The sequence below is a fragment of the Ictidomys tridecemlineatus genome, chromosome 5 (genome assembly GCF_052094955.1).
Source record: "Ictidomys tridecemlineatus isolate mIctTri1 chromosome 5, mIctTri1.hap1, whole genome shotgun sequence".
Taxonomy (NCBI): Eukaryota; Metazoa; Chordata; class Mammalia; order Rodentia; family Sciuridae; genus Ictidomys; species Ictidomys tridecemlineatus.
In genome coordinates, this window is record NC_135481.1 from 1,600,200 (window position 1) to 1,623,216 (window position 23,017).

Consider the following 23,017-nt stretch of genomic DNA (forward strand, 5'->3'; position numbering starts at 1 on the left):
TTTCTGTAGGATGAAAGATAGGGATTTAGTTTTTTTCTTCTAGACATGTCCAGTTTTCCCATCATTTGTGGAAAAATGGAGATGATTCCTTGCATCCTATCAGAGCACAGTGGAATGAAACTAGAAGCCAGCAATAAGATAACAGACTCTTTTATCACCTGGACATTAAATAGTAAATTTTTAAATGAGGAATGGATTATAGATTAAATCAGGTGAGAAACAAAATTCTTAGAAACAAATGAAAATAAAGATAAAAGTCTCTGGGACAGTATTAAGGCACTTCTAAGAGTAAAGTTTATAGCAATGAATTTCTATATTATATAATGGAAAGATCCCAAATAAATAATCTAATATTACAAATATAGGCCCTAGAAAAAGAACAAACTAATTACAAAATTAGTAGAAGAAAGGAAAATACTAAGATCAGAGCCAAAATTAATGAAGTTAAAAATAAAAAAATAAAACAAGGATCAATGCAACAGAGCTGGTTCTTTGAAAAGTTAATAATTTTGATAAATCCTTAGCCAAATTAACCAAAAGAAAGAGGAAGAAAGACCTAAATCAGCAAAACTGGAGATGAGAAAGGAAATAACACCACAGATCCTTTGGAAATTGAGAGGATAATTAGAAACTATCTTGAAAATTTATATTCCAATTAGCTAGAAAAATCTCTAAGACATTAATAGATTCCAGACACTTACAACCAAATCAAATCAAACTACTGGGGCTATAGAAAAACTAAATGCACCATTATCAAGCAATGACATTGAAGTAACACTTAAAAAATTTCCAACAAATGAAAACCCAGGACAAGAATGATTCTACCAGACCTTTAAAGAAAAACTAGTGCCAGTCCTCTTCAAATTATTCCATAAAATAGAAAGGAAGAAACACTGCCAAATTCATCATATCAATCTAGTATTTTCACTTTCTGTAATTTATTTCACTACAGTATGTTTCAATGTTCATATCTTCAATTCATCTTTCTCAATTTGTGTTTCCTCATTTTAATGATAATTTAATGAAATTGTTTTTAAGTTTTATTTTTAGAGTAATCATGAGTTCATAGAAAAAATATTTTTACTGACCTTATACTCTGAAACATTTACCGAACTTAATTTTTGGTTCTATTTTCATTTTAGTGTATTATTTAGGATTTTTTTTCAAAAACAATTATGTCATTTGAAAGGAAAGAGTATGAATTTTTTCTTTGAATACTATGTCTTCTATTAATTTTTGTGCTAATAACCATAGCTATATTTTTCAAGTTTATATGGAGGTAACAAGAGTGGACATCATCCTTGTTTCTAATCTTAGAAGATGTGCAGAGACTGTTACATCAGTTTTTTTGTGAATTCTTTATTTAGGTGAAAACAGTCAACATCAATGACTAATTTCTTGAGTGTTTTTACCATGAATGGACTTTGTGTTTGTCAATTGCCTATTTTGCATCTTTCCAGATATCATGTTATTTTTATCCTTTATTAACAGAATGCATTTTAATAATTGTTCTTTTATGTTAAACCAGACTTGTGTTCCTTGGATAAATGCCTTTCTTCATAACATATAATATTTTTTTAAGTTTCTAGTTTCTATGCCTTGTATTCTATTATAAATTTAAATAAATTTTATTAGTGTATTATAATTTTACCTAGTATTTGGATTCCTTTTGACAAAATTATACATATAATGAATTTGATCTCTACCCTCTTTATCCCTCCCCTCCTCTCCTCCTTCTCCCTTTTCTCCCTCCTCCATTGTTCTTTCTTTCCCTCATTTATTTATTTTTTATTGGTATTTTATACATATACATAAAGGAGATATTCCCTTTGGTACACTTATATCTATATAACATGATTCTGTTAGATTCATTCTATATTCATTTCTCTTTTCATTTCTTTATCCATCCTTTACTTTCTCCTGCTTCTACTCCCTTTATGCCTTTTTAACCTTATTTTGCTTTAACTTCCACATATAAGAACGAACATGAGACCCTTGAGTTTCTGAAGTCTGGTTTATTTCACTTAACAAAATTTTCTCCAATTCCATCCATTTACTGGAATATGTCATTATTTGATGATTTTTATGGCTGAGTAAAATTCTATTGTGTGTGTGTATATGTATGTATGTATGTATGCATGTATAATACATACATACATACCATATTTTCTTTATCTACTTATCCCTTGATGGGCATCTGGTTTCACTCCATACTTTGGCTATTGTGAATTGTGGTGCTGTAAACATTGTAGTCACTCTATCAAAAAAATATGCTGATTTTAGTTCTTTTGGATAAATACTGAGGAGTAGGATAGCTAGGTCATATGGTGGTTCCATCCCTACTTTTTGTGAAGAATTCTCCACATTGCTTTCCAAACTTGGTTATATGTTATTGCAGTCCCAATAACAATATATGAGTATATTTTCCATCACATTCCTGCTAACATTTATTATTATTTGTATTTTTGATAACTGTCATACTGACAAGTGTGAGATGAAATCTTAGTGTAGTTTTCATTTCCATTTCCTCGTACTAAAGATGTTCAACGATTTTCAAATATTTGTTGGCCATTTGTTTTCCTTCTTTTGAAAATTTTTTCTTTAGTCCTTTTGCCCATCCTTTGATGGGTTACTTATATTTTTGGCATTGTTTTTTACGGTTCCATATATATATATATATATAATTTATTTATTTTCTGCTAATCTATGTCTTTTAATTGGAGTTATTGTTATACTTAAAGCCTTGTCCCAGGGTTTTATAAACTGACTTCCAGACCACTCACATATAATCGAATCAAGGCTTTATTGAAGCCCACCAGTGGCGGCTGGCCAGAACATTTTTTGTGTGTATATGGTTTAGGAGGGTTTTTAAGAGGCAGGGTCCTACAGTAATCCCAATCAGGAGAAGGACTAGGGGCCCAACTATGGCTGAAATGATGGTAGTCAACCAAGGGGACCATAAGAATAGAACCAATTGCCTGAAGTTTCTAGTGTTTTATCTCTTTTATTTGACCTGTTTTTCACAAGCACCAAACTGTTTATTATCCCAGAATGGTTTGTATAGAGGCAAGTTTCTCCTGGAGCCATACAAAGTCCTCCTTATTTCAGAAAGAGACCATCTAGACCTCATCTGTTTTGTAAGACTATTTTTGTCAGAGAGTATAGTGAAACCTTTAGTTTGGAGATTGACCTTTCAAGTTTTCCTAAATCTCTATCTATTTGACGGCTGAGGGACTTTCAAAACCAGCCAGGAGGGGAACTAAAATGGGGGTAGCCAGTCTATGTTGATAAATCAGTGGGGCCTGGCCTTCTAATAGGTCTAGGTGTCCTTTTTCCTTTACTCCACCAAAATAGTATGTTACATAGTTTAGAGTTATTGACAGTTTGGAGATTTAGGCAAGGAATTCGAAGTGGGACCCAGGAAGCACAATTTTTGGCAAACGGGGAGTTGTCCCACTTATAAGTTGGGTTGTGGAAGCAAGTGTCTCTTTCTGGGAGATCACCCAGTGTAATCTCAGGAGTAGTTTTTCAGGTACATCTTTCTGAGCTAGACATATTGACTAACATCTATATTGACCGTAATTTTTTCTCTAATATTAGGGACCTCCAACTGCCATAAGGAAAAAGAGCAATGACCGTTCTTGCTACTTCCACCTGAATGGGGGGGGGCGATGTGCAGTGGGCAAGCAGTTTGGACACCCTTTTTGGAAACTGAGTGGGTCAAGGAGTCCATGGTAAAAATCTGGCTCAGGAAGAACAGGATGTAAATTCACCTGGGGTGGGCACTTCTATGAGAGAAACAAAAAGACATGAGTGCTGAAGTAAGATTAATACAAAATAGCAATTGTAGCATCTGGAACCTGTCCATGAGTATCACGAAAATAACAGAAATTAATAATTGTTTACCAGGAGGCAGAAGACCTGAGAAAATGTCCCCATGACAAGGCCTAACAAAGCCTAATAAGGCACTTTTTTTAGGGAACATAAATCCTCAACATTGTCAGAATTATCAGGAATGTAGACACAACATTTAGTTAAATTAGTTAATGTCATCTGATTTTTGTAAAAATACCTTTTTGGCATGACCACTGTGTTTAGTAAAGATCTTTTTGTTACTTAAGGCTAGATAATTATATTAATAAACATTGATTACATCTACCTGTGTAGGAGGTTAGGAAGATCTGTAGGCCTTAAACTGAATAAAAACTTCTGGCATTTATTGGTAGTTATCAGACATTTTTGTCTAAGAATTTTTTTTGTTGCCTCCAGTATTACTTATTTTTGAGGATGCTAACACTAGTGTACATTTTAAGTTACATTAAAATAACTGTTGTTTCTTTTTAAATGTCCAGGAATGGCTGTGCTTTGGTTTTAACTGTTTTTGCTAGGTGTTTAAGACCAAGCTGGTCAAATTGACCTTGTTTCTATCTATTGGTAAGAGTCGGCTGAGTTTCCTTGGGGGACATTCTTGGGGAACGTGTGAGTAGCATTTTAGCTCTGTTAGTGTCATCTGCATTAGGATGGGTCAAGGTCTTGCTGACCATATGGCTTCCCTTGGAAGCATCAGGCATGTCTCCCCTTTTCAATAACCCTCCTGTTTGCAGCATGTACACTCATTGGCTTTCTGTTCTCCAGTGGTCTCATTAATCTCCCTTATTGGGAGGTTATGTGGCCTGGAGTTGCAAAGCTTTTTCCCCTGTCCTGGGTTCAGGCTAACTCAGAGGGCAAGAGCCAAATATTGGGGTTTTTTGCCCCTTTATTTTAACCTTAATGTTTAAATTTGGCCTTAAACATCCAGCAAGTCAGTTTTACCAGTTTTAAAATAAGAATGCTGGGCTTTAACTTTAATGTTTATAACTTTCCAGTTAATTTTTACATAATACAATATCCTTATTTTATTTATTAATTTATGTAATGCTGAAGATCTGCCTGAAGGCAGAAGATGACACCTTAGTTTCTACTGTATGATCCAATCACGGTACACCAACAAGGCAGCTTGCAGACTCAGACCCCATTGGATTTTGGCTTTAAAAACTCTCTCTTGACAGGTCCTCTCTTGCTCTCTCCTTTTTTTTCTTATTTTTCCTGTCTCTCATTCTCCCTCTCACTTTTTTTGCACTTTCCTTTCTCTCTCTCTATTTTTGTGTTAATCAGATACTGTCACAGTAAAGGTCTCTTGGTTGCTCTAAGTGTAGTGGTCATGTTTTTTTTTTTTTAGTTATAATGAAAATACAAAGTGAAATTAACAATAGTAAAAACATATTTAGCTTGTATATAATTTTGAACTTTGGCTGAGTTACACATTATATTTTCTATTTGAGATCACAGTAATCATTCCAATAAATTAATCTTTGAATATATCTTTAAATTAACTGAAATCTGGCCTACTTTGAAGTTATTTTGATATGCTGTAAGGTAGGAGGCAGAGCCTTATCTCAGGTAAGGCAGGGCTCTTTACAATCTTAGGTAAAGTGTTTTAGTTCTAAAGCTGATCTTTGTCTCTCTTTTTAGATATCATTTTATAAAGTTTACATATATTGTTTTCTGACTCTGTATGAATATTATTGAGCACAATATGACATATATTTGAAACATTAATTAAGTAAAGGCTGAGAGCCCTTAACATTTTTTTTCATGTGGAAAGTGGCAAAATGTTTTATAATATTAATTTTTAAACAGATCAGGCTTTCATTATCTTTTAAAATACTTTAAAATTTTTATATCTTAGTGTAAAAGTTAACATAAGATTTGGTTATAAAACATCAAATAATATAAATAAATCCCCAATAAAATTTATTATCTTTATAAGTTTAAATTACCATTACAGACAATCTTAGTTTGGAGAATACCAGCTTGATAAAATGTTTCTTTAAATCTTTTATCTTAAAGACTTGTATACCTGAAAGATATGAACACATTTAATCTGTAAAGAAGAGTGATGTACCACACTTTTATTGATGTTTTTATATTAACCAAGGTTACCTTTTAAAGGAAAATCTAGACTCTGTAATGTAGGACAATACTTTAAAATAACAGTTGCGTGTTTAGCCACAGATGTACAAACCTTAATTTTTCTAAGATTACTTGTTTTAAGGATAAAACTTAATAGACACAATGTAATTAATATTTTTAGAAGTTTTTGTCAATTTAACATATAAATATATCAGTACATTATTATTTGTCTTAAGGAATAACCTTGAATAGTTTTAACTATTTGTGTTACATATATAACCAACTTAGTTACATATAACCCTTTTAATATTTGTCTTTTATTTATTACTTAATTAGACCCTTTTGTTGTTTACTTAGATGTATTATAATTATATTATATCACATAATGATTTTTACCTGGAAATGTTTTTATTAAATATATTTTATATTTAGAACTTTTAAAATAATTTTTAACCTATTGATCCTTTTTTTGTTTGTACCTTGAAATAATAACCCTTATAAATTTTGAATTTAGATAAATTAATCCATATTAATAAGATGAAATATTTGTTATTTACAGTACTTTAATTGAAATACAGTTGAAACCTCTTGACTCCTTGTATGTAGAAATATACCTGTTAGGACTTTGTAATTTAGAGTAACCTTGTTTTTATAATAATACAAAATAATTTCAAATTTTTTTTTAGTTTACCAATTTATGAAAACATCAACATTGTTTAAGTTTTTTACCTTATGGATTTTACGGAGTTAAGAGTACTTGATATTATATATAACAGTCAGCATTTTAACTTTATAAACCAATTAGATGTCTCTAACAAATATATCCATGATTAATTTTATATATGTTTAGATGAAATTTACGTATTTTTTTAAAGACAAGGTACCAGACAAGTGTATTGAATAGTATTAGTAATCTTTTGTTGTTGTTGTTAAATAAAAATCCTAGAGACAAGGATATCAGACACTTTATAGACATTAACATTTTAACAGCTGTTTAACCACCTAGAAACAAAGCTGTGTATAAGTAACTTTAAAGATATTTGTACTTTTATCTATTTTTTTAATTCAAATTGAACCTTTTAAATTATATTAAACAAAAATATTTGGATCCACTTTTTTAAAAAATTTTAATTTATGAGCTCATATGTCAATTTTTTTTGTACCAAATGTATGTAGACATGGCAATACATATAGACAGACAGTACACCGGTGCACCCACACAAAGCAAACAGACAAACAAAAGCCTTGTAGCTTATTTTTTTAATACCTATTAGATTGAGGGTTAACCCTTGTAAATTGGCCTTAGAGTAAAGCAGAGCATAATCTGAAAAACATATTAACTTAAGCATATTGTATCAAAATTATGAATTTAACAAATATAGAATTTTAAAAGTTTTCTGACCTTTTTCCTGAGGTGGTCCTGTTCATGAAAGCTGAAAAGAGTTGAGGGAACATAGACAAACGAAGGGGGCTTATTTTTCCCTGGAGGAACTTCCCAAAGACACAGCTTCATTGGTCTCCTTGGGAGAGTTTCCCAGGTTGGGATCCCATTCTAAACAGGTTTTTCTAGTTTCTTGGATAGGGGCCACCAACTTTTAGCTTGACATTGAAAAATCTGTGGACTATTTTTTAATAGTTGGGAGTTATTCATGCTTGCAAATACTGAGAGACAAAAGCCAAATTTTTTAGACAAAATTATGTTTTTTTATTATACAATTTAGGAACAATAAATTTATAAAACACTTTAGTTTTAATCTGTCCTCTATAGGAACTGACATGATTTACCCAGTTGGCCACTTGGCCCAGTTCCTAAATGAAGGCAATCTCTAGAATGCCTCTTTCTTTTTACCTTTAGCTTTTACTTTTGACAATTCTTTTATTCCTGTTGGCAGCACTTTACATTTTAATCAAAGCTGTAGTAAGCACAGTTAAAACCGTTTTAACCATTTTTTTCCATTAGAAACAAACTGAGGTAGAAATTAACATAGAACACAAAGGGATCAAACAAAAACAAACCAACAGACAAAGTCCTGAAAATTGTTATGAAAACAAGTTAAAGGGGTCCAGGTAGAGATCTCTGTAGGAGTCCTGATGAAAGAAGAGCGGTTATGAGAACAGGAAAAGGGCCTGCGCACAACACTCAGACAGATGAACACAAGACAAATGGCCGGCAAACAGACACAGGACAAATGACAAACAGCAAGAAGATGCTGGAGAAACGACAAACAAAGGACAAGCAACAATCACTGAGGTCACCCAGAGAGACCTCTATTGGGGCAGAGACCCCGCAAACAGAACAAAGGGCCGGCGAACTGACACTGGACAAATGACCAACAGCAGAAGACACTGGAGAAATGACAAACAGCAGAACAGACACAGGACAAGCAATAATCGCTGAGGTCACACAGGGAGACCTCTAATGGGGCAGAGACCACTTCTCGTCTTGCCCCCCAGACAGATGAGGCCTCCCGGGGAGGCCTCCAGTGGGCCCCAGATACAGACAGATGAGGTCTCATAGAGAGACCTCCAGGGAGACAGTGACAACATCTCGTCCTGTCCGTGGAAGGTGTAAGCGCCTGTGTCCAATCTGACCTTTTCCCCCAGAGAAGAGTTGACTCACCAGAATTGACAGGCTAGCAGGAGACTTTACAGAGCATCTTAGGACAGATTGGAGTCCTCCTGGGAGTGAAGCTGAGGAATGTCTCTCAGGAGCTCCCCTCTACTCCGGGCTGGCCGAGGTCCAAAGTCCCATCATTGGAGGTAAATTTGGCATGAGGGTAGGGAAGAAATGGATCCCGGATGAGCCCCCAAATGTTATAGTTAAAGCTTCGTCCCAGGGTTTTATAAACTGACTTCCAGACCACTCACATATAATTGAATCAAGCCTTTATTGAAGCACACCAGTGGTGGCTGACCAGAACATAAAGCTGGTCCCCTGATCAGCCCTGAACAATTGCAAGGGCACTCCTTATAAGCCTGAAAACCGCAAAAGGGATGTTCAGGGGTCTAGCCAATGCAAGCAAGCCAGGTTACAGAAGCGGGACAGTGCAGTCAAGCAGAGGGAAGCCTAACCAATCACAGTTAGCCCAGTCACCCCAGTTACAGAAACAAGCCATGTTACCCTAGTTACAGAAACAATACCCCATTAGGTAGTTCCGTGTTCTTGAAGGTTTCTATAGCAAAAGGAAAAGAACATCTTGCTCCAGTCATGACTCTTCTACTTGGCATGGTTGTTTTACAGGATGAAGTCATAAAACAAAATGGAGTCACATTTGCTCCTACTATCACATTATGACCACTTATATTTAGTGTTATTATGGATATAGGCTTGTGACTGCTAATTTTAGTTTTTGCTAAGTTTAACTCTGTTGTTTCTCACTTAGATGACTAAATTTCTATTGATCTTCATTTATTTGGGAGATTTGTGGTTTGGTTTTGGATTCCTCTGTGTGCAACTTATCTTTGAGAATTCTTTCTAATGCTGGCTAGGTTGTCTGAATTCTTTTAGTTTATCCTTGCCATGGAAAGTTTTAATTTTCCCATTGAATCTGAAGGAGAGCTTTGCTGAATATAGATATCTTGGTTGGCATTTTTTAGAGTTAAAATATTGCATTCCTTGCCCTTCTTGCTTTTTATGTCTGAGCTGAGAATCAGAAATGAGATTTATTGATTTGCCTCTAAATATGACATGATGTTTGTCTCTTGAAGATTTTAACAAATCTTTCCATATATTGTACATTTTGATTATGATATGTTTTGGAGAACTTCACTTTTTGTCAGGTCTCTTTGGGGACCTGTTATGCCTTATGTAAGTGGATTTCTATCTTCTTTCTGATATGGGGAATGTTTTCTGTGATTGTCTTATTAAAAATAAATAGAAGAGAACATGAAGATACAAGCTAAAATCATTAAGATTATTTTCAATAGGACAATCACAGAGTAATAGACTCATACATCAATTGAGGTAGATTCTCCTTCCTCTTTTATACACATGTTCTTATATGTGTGGGGTTTTTTTTATTCTAGGATATCTCTTTTTTGATAAATGAGTAGGTAATGAGATTGAGACCTGAAGTTCCTGTCTAGTTGTTTCTCCTTGGGCTTTAGATTTTTGATTTGGGGTTTTTGTATCCCTAACTCTGTGAGTTAAAGTGATTTTTAGGCTTGGGTGATGCTAGATCATTTTTGGGGGTAAAAGTCACTATTGCTTGGCAAAGTCATGAATGTTTCTTGGCAGCAGGATCTCTACTTTGTGGTCTTAAACAGTCCCAATCACTTCCAGACTCTCTTAAAGTAAGGGAGAACCAGTAATATCACTACTGCATATGTATAGTTCTGGGTTAAATATTCAGTGTGCACTTAAACATCTATAATAGTAACTGACACCTATGTAGGAATGGTGGGGTCAGCATTTAACATCAGTACCAGTAATACAAAACTGTAGACTAGATCAGGCATTCAACAGCAATTCTCTACTACATTATCTACTATATTAATAACCACAACAATATGAATGGGGAAATGAATTAAATAAACTGTATAGTTTCATTATTTAGTGGGATTATGGTTTCTTTCTTTCTTTTTTAAAGAAGTTGAACTTGGGGCACTTACCACAGAGCCACATCCCCATCTCCCTCCCTACCTTTTTAAAAAAAAAATTTGATAAGGATCTCATCCAGTTGCTAATTGCCTCACTAAATTTTTTTTTGCTGAAGCTGGCTTTGAACTTGTGATCCTCCAGCCTTAGCCTCCCACACCATTCAGATTACAGGCATGCTTCACCACACCCAGAGTATTTACAGTTTCTTAACTACAGAGAAAATAAAGTGGGAAGGTGAGAGAAAATTTGGACTATTTTTAAAGCATGACCAAAAGATAGTCAGGTGGTAAGTAGCAGATGTCAGCTATAAAGAATTAGGAATAAAATATTTGCAGAAAGTAATACAATAAAGAGAGAATGTGGAAACAGGAAAAATTTCTCTGTGGGGGAAGAGAATGTTGAAGGGGAAATAAGAAAGATATAGGTATAGAAAACCCACAACTTTAAGACCAAAACAGCTTGAACCTGCATATAATTGAACCCCACCTGAGACAAGTCAAAGCTAAATAATAAACAGTTGCAGAAGGATAATTTAATATGAAAGAAAAGTATATGAACATACATATGAGTTTTTAAAGCCTATTCATGTAGTGCATCCATACACACTCACATACAGCACACCCCACACATGTGCACACAAAATCATACATAATGGAAAAAAATAGGATAGAAAAAATTACAATAGAATAAAAATTAAAAGAGAAAAAATATAATAGAATCAAGTGATATTTAAAATTTTTAAATATAGTTACAATTTTTTAAAAAGCATAGATTTAAATGGCTGATGTGCTCTGAAATGTGGATACTAACACACAATAAAAGGAAGGAAGAATATAAGTTCAGTGGATTAGACAAGGGGGAATGAGGGAAGTGAGGGGGAAGTGAGTAGGAAAGACGGTAGAATGAGTCAGACATAACTTTTCTATGTGCATATATGAATAAATGATGAGTGAAACTCCACATCATGTACGAGAATGGGATTCTAATTAGAATAAGTTATTCTCTATCTATGTATAATATGTCAAAATATACTCTACTCTCATGTATATCTAAAAAGAACAAATAAATTTAAAAAAAAATGGGAGTATGAAGAAAATAAAAACAAAATAATGAAAGAAAAAATTTAAAAATATTGCTGAGAAATAAAGGGCTTATTTTTGCTGAAGTGGTCAAAGCTATTGACAGGGATGGATGTTTATTCTTGGTATTGTTTTTGGCTTGGTAATCCTTGGATCGAGAATTGTGGATTGTTAAGTCCAACACTTTTGTATTCTCTTAGCTGTGAGCTTTTGTTGCAAGGAGGCAAAGCTACTTGTAGTAAATCACAGCTTTCAGTCTCCCAGTAGAACAGTTTGTGGGTTGATAAGTTTTGTGTTCCTTTATCAGAAGTGTTGTAGATTTCTAAATTGGAGATTCTAGTAATTACATTTTACTCTAGCCAGAACTTTGGGACTCTGTACATGGGTTTTTAAGAATTGTGTAACACTCCCTGTCCTATGGGGCATGCCGGTCTCTGTGGGATATTTAGAACTCTAGGATCTCTGATAAAATCCAATTTTAAGGCACCAAACAAAACCTATGAACATTTCACCTTCACCACTGGGAATATGAAATACCAGACATCTGTGCTGAAGTACAGATGCTCCTGTGTGTCTTCTGCAGCACTGGCAACAATGGGAGTTTTCTCCCTTGAGATCCAGAGCCTGAATTGTCCAGACAAACTTTTATTTGTGCCTATTTTAGTCTCTGGTTCAGATGACTTCTGTGAATTTGTTGGCCAGCTGCAGAGGTCCTTGATTTCCTTCCTCCCTAGTGGAGGGAGTGCTGGGGTTGCAGGTGGTGGGAGTGGGCAGGGGCATGGAGCATGTCCTTTCCTGGCCACAGGACCACAGCGGGTAGTCACTTTCTATGGTAGCACCAGTGCTCATTTTCCTGGTCCAGGAATGAAGTGAGTGGTCACTTTCTCCTGTAGCATGAATGAGTATGTGCCTTGCCTAGGCTCAGGACTGCAGAAGTTTTTTGCTTTCTCTCACAGCATGAGCACAACAGTCAGCCACCTCCTCTGTTAGGGTGAGCATGTACTTTTCCCAGTGGTGGGTGGTGGTGAATGCTGCTTAGGTATCTTTCCCTGGGAAACTGGCAGTCATTTACTATGTCTAAAATGCTTCTTTTCCTGTGGGAGTTAGTTTGGAATTGCTTTTATGTTGGAAAAACTTTCAGTCGCAGCTAGCAGCTACAAGCAGCTCAGAAGTGCTTGAAATATCAACGTTCCTTCAGGCCTGACAGGAGGGCCTGCAGGATGGAATGAAACCACATCCTCAGCACTTGTGGTTAGCATTGCCAAACTACCAGGCCAGGAAACCGAGTCAGGGGCTTCAGGGCATGAAACCCCTGACTCAGTAAGGGCCAAAGACCCTTCCGGATTGCTTTCTACCACGACAGCAATAATTAGAGTTTCCTCACAGTGTGGTTACATTAGGCAGAAGATGATTGGCTTATAGATATTGTCTTGCTTATGTATGATTGACAGGCACACCCCACTCGAACCCTATAACAGTTGTGTGCATTCCAAAAATAAACTGAGCTACTTACTGGAAAACGACCTGAGGTGGGTTTCCAGCCAGTTCTCTCACCAGCTCCTGGAGTCTGTGTGTTGATTCCGCATCTCTATCCCCCAAGGATAGACAAGGTAGCTGAGTGACCATCAACAACGAAGGGACTTAGGAACACATACACTTTTACTGATTTGTTTCCTACTGATTCTGTGTCTATTAAAATTAGGCTTCCTCTTTAATCCACATGTTACCTCAAGTTAATTATTTTTTAGTTTCTTTATCCCTTGTCCAAATAATCTCCTTTGTTTGTCTGTTCTACCCCTCCCCTTTACTATAGCTGCTGGCAGCCATGCTGGCACCCAAGCTGGGACTTCTCTAATGTCCTATTTCTTATGTTCATGTTTCTGACTTCTGTGAGTCTACAGGTTTTTTTCTTGTTGTTGTTTTGGTTTGGTTTGACAGTTCAGTATTAAGTTTTAGTTACCCACCTCACTTAGAATCAATTTTCCCTCTTTGTAGGTATAATGTGGAGGAACTGCCAGAATGTGCACCCTTCCTTTTTTCTGCCCTCTTCACCTCCCCCATTATGGATTTTTGCTTGTATATTCAGAGGCATATTAGTCTACAGTTTTCTTTCATGTAAGTATTTGTCTAGTTGTGTTATCCTTATTCTTTCTCACTTTGCAGTTACAGTGTGTCAGTTTGAGTGTCAGTAATTGTTTCTTCAAAGGGAATTGCCTATACCTCACAGATCTCTTAAGATCCATTTTCAGAAGCAATCAGGCAAAACATCTGCATTATCCTGCTAAAGAGTTTTGGAAATACATGAATTAAGTGCAGTAATAGCCAAACAAAATAAATACAAATGACGGGGATAATATATCATATTTCTACATTGAGATGAGTATTTTATGGTAGGCCTAACTTCTTCAAGTTTTCAAAATCTATACAAAAGTCTTTGAGGAAGCCCTGTGGTAATTTTGTCTTATCGTAAAGATACTAGCGTAAGTTATTTCAGTGCATATATTCTGTTTTCACTTATATTTTCTAATTCTAATACCCATTGTCAAACATACAATGTATAGAATAAGTATCATCATAGTAGCAGGTAAGTTGAATCTCAAAAAAATATTTGTAATGGTAAAAACAAGTACATGGTTTGGAATATATTGCAGACTATTTTAGAAAGCTAAGATAATAATAATAATAATAAATAATAATTAGTATCTAAGATAATAAATAATAATAATAATAGATAATAACATATCTCCAACCCATCTTGCAGTCTTTCTATGATCTAAGAGATGGACACTGTCTGAAAGAGCATTCTGCACATGTGCTGCATGAGCAAATTATCCAACAGCAGAGAGGATTGTCTACTCACCCCACACAGTTTTCTGTGCACAACAGCAGTTCTCTTCTGGGCAGCACCAGGGATGTGTTTAGGAACCATATCTATAAACCCTTCAGAGTCATGGGACTATACACTGCCTTTCATGGACATTGATATAGTCAGGATTCTTGATTCTATTGCCCATAAATGTGAGACATATTCTTCATACTACATGCATATCTTCAGAGAGAAAATGAACCCTTGTGACTTGGAGACCTGGGAGTGAGAAACAGATGACCTGGAACAGATTTCTCTTTTCTAAGATGAAGATAAATAGACATGTATACATTATTATTTGTAGAATTTTTTAATTCATGAAATATTCTCAGCTCTCCAAGTTGATATTTCACTTCTTAAGAAAGAATGGCATTATTTAACTTTCACATATTATCACACACACATTAGCCTAAACCTAATAGAATCAACCTTATCAATATCACTGTCTTCCCCGTGGATTCTCTTAGAAGTTATTCTTTCCTAAACTTCCCTTTTCTTCTGCTGCATCTTCAGCTACATGTGCTTGTTCCAGTTGCAAAGTTTCTTATTAGAAGCTGTCTTCTAATAAGAAATAAGTAGCCCTGAGGGGCCACTTCTAGAAACTCCTTGCCATTGCCTGCAACCACACACAAGTAAAGATTTTCCATCTTGGTAACAGTCTTGATGAGTATTGCACAATCTCATCCTTAGCAAAACCTTGGAAAATTCAGTTTTCTTGAATGTCTTCTTCTAGATGCCATTCAGATTTTCTTTTGTTTCATTACCCTAAGCCCAAGCAAGCTTCAGATTCAGTCATAGATGATATAGTACTTCCTGAATTGTATCATCATCCTCTCAGAATCTTCTTATTTCAGGAATAGCCAAGGAAAAATGTTTCCTTGAACATTAGGCTTTTAAAAAATCAATACTCACTTAATCCATGAGTTAGATCATAGAGTTGATGTTTGAGATGTGAAACACCACTGTAATATTGGGATGAAGATTAATGATAAAAGGAGATGTGGGGGCTGGTGATGTAGGTCAGTAGTAGAGTGATTGCCTATCATGCAGTAGACCCTCAGTTCAGTTCTCAGCACTGAAAGAAAAATGATGTGTTCAAGAACATTATAAATAATAAGTAAAATTTTGAAATATATGTTATTTTCCAAATAGTACATTTTCATGTAACTATTGCAGCAATTTAAAACAGCATCTTGGAGAAGGAGTGGGGTCACTGGTATCCATTTCCAGATTAGAAAGGAATTATCCAAATTGAAATTTTACACCAGCAAGTTATGTTTCTTTAAATCAGAGTATCTAGAGTTTCCAATTTTATGTCTTCACATAAAAACTCAGAGACTCACCTCTTTCTCCATTATGTAACAAATAATATTTTCTTTAAACCACCCATAGTTAGCAGTAAATTCACATTGCAGTCAGATCAAGCTTATTCCTTCAATGTCACAGACTTGCTGCTTTGGTCATAATTTTCATGAGTCAGGCAGAGGTATGCTTCCTGTCTGGTCTTCAGTCTAGGTCATTAGTATTTTATCTATGTCTGATATAAGTCCTTCATGAGTCTCTGTTTAATGTCACTCCTTTCAATGCCTCCAACAGATTTTTCTTGTTCTTAATGATCATAGCTATGGTGGAATGAGGCATGCCTGACTTGTAAGGAATAATCATCACTGCTTTTCCATCTTCATAGGCTTTAATCACGTTTACATTCATTTCCAGGTTAGTCACTTGACATGACCTCTTACTGACAGCATTATCAGTGGAGTTTGCAAGCTCAGGAGGCATGATGAACTGAACAGCATGAGATTAAATAAAGCACAAGAGAAAATAATGTAATCAAGAGATCTGGTAAACACAAGATGTATGAACCCCCTGCCTCCCTGGCATAAGACATCATACTCTGGTATAGTAAGCATTTTTAATAAGTAGAAGGACTACACACTAAAATAATGATAAAAGTAAAATAAAGGCATAAACCAGAATATAGTTATTTAATATCATAATAAATTTTGCTACTATACATAACTGCATGTGCTATACTTTTATACAATTGGCAGTGCAGTGGATTTGTTTATACCAAGATCACAAAAACATGGTTAATGTGCTGCAATGTGTTGCACAGTGATATCACAGCAGTTATTAGGTGATACAAAGTTTTAATAATCTATAGGAAAATCATTGTATATATAGCCCATTGTTAACTAAAGCATTATATGATACATGACTGTTCTTAAAAAAATTCATTAGTAATAGCAAAGTCAGTACTTGGTTGTTGATACAAACCTGATGTTAGTGTGCAGGCCATATGTTTTAGTAGTTCATTCAGTTCTCACAATAAGAATTAAACACTATTATTATTTCCATAGTCTAGTTCTGAATCTGGGCTACAAGAAAGAAATAGTAGAGCATTGATTTTTAAAAATTTTTTTAGTTGTTGATAGGCCTTTATTTATTTATATGTGGTGTTGAGAATTGAACCCAGTATCTCTCACATGCCAAGCAGTGCACTACTCCTAAGCCCCATCCCTAGCCCAGCATTGATCTTTTTTTAATTTTTTTTGGTTGTAGATGGACCCAATATCTTTATTTTATTTACTTTTTATATGATGCTTTTTATGTGATGCTTGCCTTGTACATTCAATCCTCAGCACCACATAAAAATAAATAAACAAATTGTAATTTGTTCATGTATTAAAAAACTGATTGGTTAACTTCAAATTATTTCATGTTTGTTTCTTTCTGTGTGATGAATAAACCAGAGGATTTTCTTCATCCTGCTTTCTCAAGTTGAGTGGGAATTCTCATAGGTTACTGTGAGTCTCCTGTTTTTAGAGAAAACAACACCTTCTCGGAGTGTGAACTTGATTCCTTAAAGATTTATTTTTATGGGAATGGGAATGTAGCTCAGTGGTAAAGTGCTTCCCTTTCATGCAGAAGGACCTGTGTTCAATTCTACATACTGCAAAAAAATAATATATTTTTATTGCTGGTCACATGACATGAATAACTCCATTTTCACATTTTCATTTGGTCTTCTGGGACCTAGTGCAAGAAGCACTTAGGGCAAATAATGGCTGCCTACAGATTGGATTTGACAATAGCTTAGTATGTTCTGTTTTAAATGGTTTACAAAGGCATTAATTTGTGAGAAAGAATATTGACACAGACATTCTGAATGCAGAGACCAGTCACTTTGTTAAAGTGAAAGCTTGAAATTCACGGTATTGTTTCTTTTGATAGTTACCACAGAACTGTAGACGTGATCTCGTGTCTGTGATTTCTTCTATTTTTTGTGAATAGCTCCATGACATTTCCTTCTACAGATAGCCCCTAATATGCATATGTATTCTGTTCTTAACTTTGATGAGTAAGTACTAAAATTGTTTTTAGTTTTCAAAAAAGTAAAAAAAAAATGCATCTCAAAATGCACAAATATATGTGCTCCATGTCACATACATTTTTTAGTATGTGGTTTGGCAGAAAGGAAATTGCAATATATTTTCTTTTCTTTTACCATCAACCACAAAATATACTTAGAAGTCTTTCATGCTTGTGACTTTATTTTAGAGTTCAGTTTTCACTGATATGGTCAATAATTTACCCACCTTCTTATTATCCAGTTGATCCATTGGTATTCATCGTTTTAGAACAAATCTTTAGCACTCTGACATAGTTTGTATGTGAATAGACAGTATCCTGGCTACAGAAGATGGGATTCCTCAGCCTGGGTTTCACAGAGATTTCCTTGCCTGAAATTACCAAGAAACACAAAGGCAAAAAGAGGACAGAAACAATTCAGGATTCTGGCAAGCAGACCAGGACTTATTTAGAGCTTAAATAAGTGTGCCAGTTTAAATAACATGGCTGTGTTAAGAGGAACACATTCTCTAGTGAGGGATGATTCAAGCTGTATCTGCCCTACTAGTAATCATATTCTTCAGTTAGATTATTTAAAAATCTTTAGGGAGGGTGGTGTTTTTTTTTTTTTAAGTTTCAGGTTTTTGTTTTTTTTTAAGTTTAACCAACAGACCAAGACCATTGACACTTCTTGCATACTTTCATCCCAAATAAATAGATGGGCATTTTTTTTTCAGATAATGCTTCAGTCAGGGTTTCTGGGATTTAATACAGGATACAGAAAATTTGAAGGACAGATCTTCATTTGAAAAAATGAGCCCATAATCTTCACTTTATTATTTTATTAGATCCTGGCACCAGTAATCTTTTTTATTACATATAAAGAGCATGTCTAACTAAATGCAAACTGCAAAAACTTTGGCCTTTTTATAGTGAAGGGGAGAAACAAGATGATATACAAATTTAAAGGAAATTAGAGGATTTCTAGGGAAACAGAGAACAGAGCCTTCTTTTACCTTTTGATGGCAATTTTGCATTTTTAAATAGAAAGCACTACTTGAATTATTTCATAATGTAATAAATTTAGTCACAAATATCAAGAAACCATAGAAAAGGCACATCAGGTTCTACATACCAATTAATGCATGTCATTACCTGTATCTCTAAATGGTATCAATTAATCATTGGCTTTTAGTAAGAAGACTGTTGTACAAAAACCTTTGTCTTTCTTGTTTTTATTTTATTGGGGTTTATTTTTTAGTTATATATAAGTTAAGTTTTATTTCCACATAATTTTTAAGTCATGGAATATAATTTTCTCAAATTCAGTTCCAAATATTTCCTCTTCCCCTTCTTCTCCTTTCTCCTCCTTTTCCTCTCCCTCTACCCTACTGATTTTGCTGATATTTACTTATAGATTTCTTTAAATTAGTGTCTTGTGCATAATAGTGAGATCCACTTTGGTATATTCATATATGTACTCCTCCTCTCCTCAGAAGCCACCAATGCTGCACTACCATCAGCCAAGCTGGCACATCTCTAAAGTATTGTTTCTATGTTATGTGTGAAGTCTGACTTTTTGTGTATTAGTGGTTATTTTTTTATGTCCAATATATAGTTTCAGTGAATTCCCTTAGTTACCCACCTCACTGAGAAGTCTTCCCACTTTTTACATATGAAAGGTCAGATTCATTCCACTGTTCTTCCTTTATCCTATCCTTCCTTCATCTACCTCAATCCACTTCTGCTACTCCACAGAACTTTCTTCTAATTTGATGGAGTCCTCCTCATTTTATTTTTCTCCCCTTATTTTGTACTAGCTTCCACATATCAGAGAAAACATTCAACCTTTAACCTTGAGTCTGGCTTATTTCATTTAGAATAGTAGTCTCCAGTTCTATCCATTTACGCAAATGCCATAATTTCATTTTTCTTTATGGCTGAGTAATACTCCATTATATACATATACATATATATATATCACATTTTCTTTATCCATTTTTTTTGTTGAAAGGCATGTAGGTTGATTCCATAGCTTAGCTATTGGGAATTGTGCTGCTATAAACATTGATGTTGTTGCATCCCTATAGTATGCTGATTTTCAATCTTTTGGATATATACCAAAGAGTGGGATAGCTGGGTCATATGGTAGTTCCATGATAACTGTCTTTTTGAAGTCAGAAATAAGATGAGAGGTTGAAGGGCAACTTCATTCAAGCGGCTTCTCCCACTGTTTTTGCCAATTTCTTCTATACTGCTTCCATAGTTCTGGGGCCCTTGTCTCCATGGAGTAATGACAGCACGTGGCAGCCCAGCCTGCATAGAAGCTGGCATGATTATATTTCTTCTTTGATAACATTTAACATGTAAAATGTCTTAGTGAAATCAGGTCTTTTTTCTCTAGACTGTCTCATTTTTTCAACTCCCGGAAGTCTGGCAATGTCCTTATCACACCATAACCTGGAAGCTCCTTTAAAAGCAGTAATCCATGGAACTCCCTTGTTAGATTCTTGAGATTTGATCTCTACCCACTATTGATAGGGAAATGCCAATCTCTGCTGGATGTCTGAGGCACCAGCAATAAAGGAAGCTCTCTCATCCAGAGCCTGTTTGGCCTAGGCACAGCTTTATTTGCACCTATTTCAGTCACACAGGTCCAGGCAGACTGTTGGCACATAACAGGTGACTGCTGTGTCAGCTGGCAAATTCCTTTATGAGCTCCGAATCTCCTGCCTCAGCATATGGCCACAGAATGCTTATAAATGATTCTCACCCCAGAGACCTGGGTTCCTGCTAAATTACTCACCCATGGACTAAGTGATTTTAGTTGCTTTTGACCCAATAACTTCCCCCACTGATTGTGTGTTCATTAATTTCAGCCTCCCTCTTGATTCCACAGGTTCCCCCGAGCCACTTTTCCCCCTTTTCTCCTGTGCTTTCCTCACTTTCTGCCTGTATTCCCTCTCTCCTCAGCAGCCCCCAATGCTGCACTACCATCAGCCAAGCTGGTATATCTCTAAAGTATTATTTCTATGTTATGTGTGAAGTCTGACTTTTTGTCTATTAGTGGTTATTTTTTGATGTCCAATATTTAGTTTCAGTGAATTCCCTTAGTTACCCACCTCACTGAGAAGTCTGGTGCTTAATAACTGCTTAGAACTACACTTTTCCTCTTCTCTACCATCTTCTGAGCTTCCAGGACAAAATTCTAGTTCCACACAAAAAATCTCTGCTATTTCTGTCTTCCTTCCAAAGGAATTTTTGAATTAAGTGCTCACTCACATTATTGTATTTTTAATTTTTCCCATTATTCCTGAAGATATTGGCTATAGCTCCAGTTCTAACCAACAGGAATTCAAAGGCTTTAGTCATAAATGTTTAAACTGTGCATTCTTTTTCTGGTGAAAAGCTTAATGCCAAAGTATCTGACCTGTGATCAGGTGTCTTGCTGCATGAAACTTGTTTATAAGGAAGAATTCTTTTCTTAATTGTCATAACAGTGTCCAATTTATTCCTAATCACATAGTTACTTCCTGAGAGAGCAATGACCAGGAAACTAGTTAGGTTTAAGTATGTTGCTCAAATGAGAAGGCTACTCATTAAAACTCAAGAAATATTCTAGGACACGATTATTTGTAACAATGAAAATCATGTCATAGTTTCCACCAGGCTAACAGGGATTATGACTAGTTGAAAAAAAAATGCACACACACATAATAAAATTTATGAAATCATACAACAAATAAGGATTGGGAAATATTTGTTAAAGGGATCATATTAAGTAAATGTTGGGAAATAGGAAGCTTTCAGATGGTCTTATAGGGGAAAGCATCCAGAAGGAAAGAAATAGTACAGATACAGGGAAAACAGCATGGTCCTTTACAGTAGTTTGGGAAAGAGGAGGTCAGAGAAGAGGCTGAGGGGAGAATCAGGGCTCACATTCTGTCCTGAGAACAGGAGGGAGCAAAGAAAACCAATTTAGAGTTCAAATGTTCCTCCAGTTGAAAGAGTGTTGAAGTTCACTGGAAAATAATAGAATACAGGTTAGAAGCCCATGTGGAATTCAGTATAAAGGAGAATCTACTGTGTTCTTCTTTGTCCATGATGTGTATAGGAGTTATAGGGGAGCAGCATAGACAAGGTTTTAATAATCTCTGAGATTTCATTCTAGTGGGCATTTAAAAAATTTAAATGCAAGAGAAAGTTGCACTTTGTACTCATAGGATAGCATCAGGCTTAAAATGGGATAGACAAGGAAAGCTGCTTGGAGGAGGAACATTGGCTTATGTTCTGAGTAGTAAGCAGCAAGTGAGTCAAATAGGGAGGAAGTGTGTTTGTGGCACAGGTCTGGGCATTAAAACAGGCCAGTAGATTTAAAGCATGACCGGGAAGTCATATGGGAGGACATTAGGGGCAGAGAGGGCAGAGAATGGGGAACTGGGCAGGTGAGAGAGGACAGGTCAGGAACTGATAAAGGGGGAGCCCAGAAAAGAACATATTCTGTGCTGAGGAAGTTTGAGTATCTGTTGTTGTCTTATTCCTTGAAAATTAGTCCTAGCACATGAGATCTGTCTCCCAGGAAGACAGTCAAATACAGAATAGTCCTTGTCACTGGGGCAGTCCCTAGACATTACCAGGTAGGATTGGTTCTGGGAAATAGCAAGGGTAGAGAGAGCAGGAGAGCCCAAAGTTATGGGTGGACAAAGAGAGACATGACCTTGTTTACCTCAATTTCTCCATTTCCCAAACCCCTGTGGTAAGTGCATGTTCCTGTCCCTTTAGTGGATTTGCATGTATAAGTTGGACATTAGTTAAGAAAACTCAGAGTGCTCCACTCACAGTTACTATGGATAGGACTCTGAAGCAACCTAACAGAAGTTGTGGATAAGGTAGGTTCCTGGCTACACAGAGAAAAGCCTGAGAGCAGCAACAGAAGGGAAGTGAATGCAGTCAGGCAGGATGCTTGATGTTGACACTGAGGGGTGAGCTCTTACAGGTGGGTAGAAGGTATTGAACTGGCTTTATAGGATGTTTCTCTGAATGTATACACATAGCCACCCATCTATGCCTGCATATTCTTTTACATGTTCCTTGATATTCTTATCTAAACCTCATCTTCATGATTTTCCTCTTTTTTTCTAGTTTGTAGAGGAAACACAATACTTT

The 23,017-nt window shown here is 35.5% G+C and overlaps 1 protein-coding gene across 6 annotated transcripts in view; it reads left to right on the forward strand.

The window, feature by feature from the left end:
• Window positions 1-23,017, forward strand: part of LOC110597028 (uncharacterized) — a 251,601-nt gene that overhangs the window by 211,882 nt on the left and 16,702 nt on the right. The window contains exon 21 of one of the 6 annotated variants that reach the window (XM_078049092.1): window positions 13,627-13,746. The exons of the other annotated variants lie outside the window; for them this stretch is intronic. Coding sequence (XP_077905218.1) covers window positions 13,627-13,746 — 120 coding nt within the window. The remainder of the gene's footprint in view (window positions 1-13,626; window positions 13,747-23,017) is intronic. 6 annotated transcript variants of the gene reach the window in all.